At 48.1% G+C, this 2332-nt stretch overlaps 2 protein-coding genes across 2 annotated transcripts; one reads left to right on the top strand and one right to left on the bottom strand.

Annotated features, from left to right (window-relative positions):
• On the top strand, positions 1-886 carry LACBIDRAFT_312393 (uncharacterized protein). Its single transcript, XM_001888114.1, has 2 exons — positions 1-377; positions 432-886. Exons 1-2 carry the CDS (start codon positions 47-49, stop codon positions 728-730), a joined length of 630 nt encoding a protein of 209 aa, XP_001888149.1. The 5' UTR covers positions 1-46; the 3' UTR covers positions 731-886.
• A 157-nt stretch (positions 887-1043) lies between these two features.
• Positions 1044-1860, bottom strand: LACBIDRAFT_333490 (uncharacterized protein; the record flags this gene model as incomplete). The annotated part of the gene is made up of 7 exons (XM_001888082.1): positions 1044-1165; positions 1285-1303; positions 1357-1416; positions 1458-1464; positions 1587-1605; positions 1672-1691; positions 1739-1860. The coding sequence occupies 7 exons, from the start codon at positions 1858-1860 to the stop codon at positions 1044-1046; spliced, it is 369 nt and encodes a 122-aa protein (XP_001888117.1).
• Positions 1861-2332: the final 472 nt, after the last annotated feature.

The following is a 2332-nucleotide window of genomic DNA, read 5'->3' as shown; positions in this document are numbered from 1 at the left end:
TTTGATTGAGCGTGGGGTACCTTTCCGTACCCTGGTGTGGAAAAGTATGATGCCTAAGCCCCCCCCAAGTATGCCCGTCATCTATCAGCTCCCTTCTCGTGGCCCCAATTATGTTTTCAGCAAGCGCGACTTTGATAGCTATATTCACCTCCGAGAGATTCTGGTCCGTCAACCACGTATCCGTGCAGCTCTTCTTCGAGGGGGGATGCCATGGCGGTTAGTCATCAGCTTTACGCATGCTGACAAAATATTGGGTGGTCCTGTGGGTGGTGGTCCCATGCGAGAAGTTCATCACCCTTCTGGTGAGACGCTTGTCGACGATGACCTAACAGATTTGGAACTGGATTTGTTATGCGGGACATATATTTGTGACACAGGTATGTAATTATACATTGAGCGAATCAGCAACTGAAAACTCTTCTTCTTTACAGGGCAAGGTCCCGTCATAGCATACAAATCTTGGTTCCCACCAGCTTTTTTCTTTGAGAAGAAAGATTGTGCGGAGAACTATGGCCAGTGGACTGATTACCGGGAAGCCAGATATAGGGGTCGTTTGTCGGATATTGGGGCTCAACCAGAGCCTGTGTCAAGATGGCGGGACCAGTTGAGGGGTTTAAAAGAGACGCGCTTGCTCAATCAAAACATGGAAAAGCTGGCACTTAAGTTCTTGAACGAACACCATCCTGACATGGCACACCTCACTTGCGAATGGATCCCAAAAGAGAGATGACATTTGGTTATGATTCACATACTGTATCATCCATCGATCGCGCAACCGATTTGTTTTCTTGGACTTCATCTTTGATTTCAAGGTAGTCTAGATCACGTGCAGGCAGTCAACTCAGACGATTGTTACAATTGTACGTTTCCAAAATCAAACGCAAAAGGTGTGAGATGAAAGCAGTTCGATTGCATACTCATATGGGTTGCAAAGCGTCTCTCAATGTATTCAGCTCTTGCTAGTTCCCGGAGTTCTACCGTCCCAAAGACTGCATTTGCAAGTGCCGTTCGCACTGTACCATCTACAATTCATCAACAGGGGTTTACGAAGGGGGGGGGGTCACTGGTTGAGTCGCAGTACTCGTGATCGCCATAGTCGAGATGATCGGAGGCTTGAGAGAGCTGGTCTCACCACTGGTGTTGACGTTCAAACATGTTTCTACCCCTGGCCAACAGATTTTAACTGGGATCCAACTAATCAGAGAGGAGTTGGATCTTCGTTGCCAGCTCCCCGTCTCTAGCCCTATGACTCTGTTCACTTTCGCCAATGATCCCCTCACTCACGGAGACTATACCTTTCCAGCTGAAGCAGATATAGTATGACCTAACTCAGGTGTACATGCACTTAGGCCTGACTGCTATGCCAACGGCGCTTTCCTCGAGACGGAACTTCGCTTTTGCGAGCTTCTTGCCAGCCTAAACAGAATGGAATCCACAGAGGAGACAGATGTGCTCACTGACCATCTACGTGATGAACTGTAGAGAAAGAGCAGCAATGGGTTCTACAGCGGTCAGCCGCAGATGTCGGACGCCTGGCGTTGGTGGTGCAATCTCTGTGACTTAACAAACAAAAGGAACTCACCTACACCTTCATCGGTGGGAACGCTATGCAACAAGAGAAAGTCAAGACTGTCGTCCAAGAGTGGGTGAAGTGTGTTAACTCAAGCTCACTTTTGTCGCCAACGGCAACGCTGCCATTCGTATCAGTTTCGATCCTCGCTCGGGCTCTTGATCCTACGTTGGGAACGAAGTCAGCCTCATCAACGCCAACGAGAACACGATGAACTTGGGTTGGATCGGTAGTTCAAATGACGCAATTACCAAATCGGGAAAGGCGTCATTTCGCACAAATTCGGCCATTGTACACGATCATGCACGAGCACCAGTGTCCTGTCTGTGGTGCTGTTGGCCATGGTAGCCCAGTATTTCCCCACTCCCCATGTAGTTGTGGCTTCTCTTGAACTCGCGCTCCGACGCTCTTCTTACTTTTCTAGGCCTTGGGAAGTTGAGAGTTTGAGAGGCCAGTGCATGGATGGAGGGCGGAGGTACTCGTTCAACCTGAGTACAACCTACATGCTTTGGCAGCAAGCCGTGTCAAATAACTCTTTCCTTCAATTGTCCACTGGCATCTTGTTAATATTTCAACAGGTTCTAGTTGATGATTAATTCAAAGAATGAAATAGGCTGTGAGTCTCCTATTTGCCTTTGGATCATTAGGTAGTTGTCGATCTTCTTTTGCAGTTGTGCCAGTGGGTGAGTGATCTCCGCCCCTTGTCAGAGTATCTGATATCCACCGTTTGCTAGGTTATGTTGATTTGATTATGTCTGTCAG

The sequence above is a fragment of the Laccaria bicolor genome, genomic scaffold (genome assembly GCF_000143565.1).
Source record: "Laccaria bicolor S238N-H82 LACBIscaffold_51 genomic scaffold, whole genome shotgun sequence".
Lineage (NCBI taxonomy): Eukaryota > Fungi > Basidiomycota > Agaricomycetes > Agaricales > Hydnangiaceae > Laccaria > Laccaria bicolor.
Note: the sequence above shows the minus strand (reverse complement) of the source record. Positions and strands in the feature narration are given on the sequence as shown.

What these genes read in the sequence shown, in the direction of transcription:
- LACBIDRAFT_312393 (XM_001888114.1), top strand. Translation starts at nt 47, where the DNA reads ATGATGCCTAAGCCCCCCCCAAGTATGCCCGTCATCTATCAGCTCCCT. An exon ending in GACATATATTTGTGACACAG is followed by an intron (nt 378 to 431) that starts GTATGTAATTAT and finishes TCTTCTTTACAG; the next exon opens with GGCAAGGTCCCGTCATAGCA.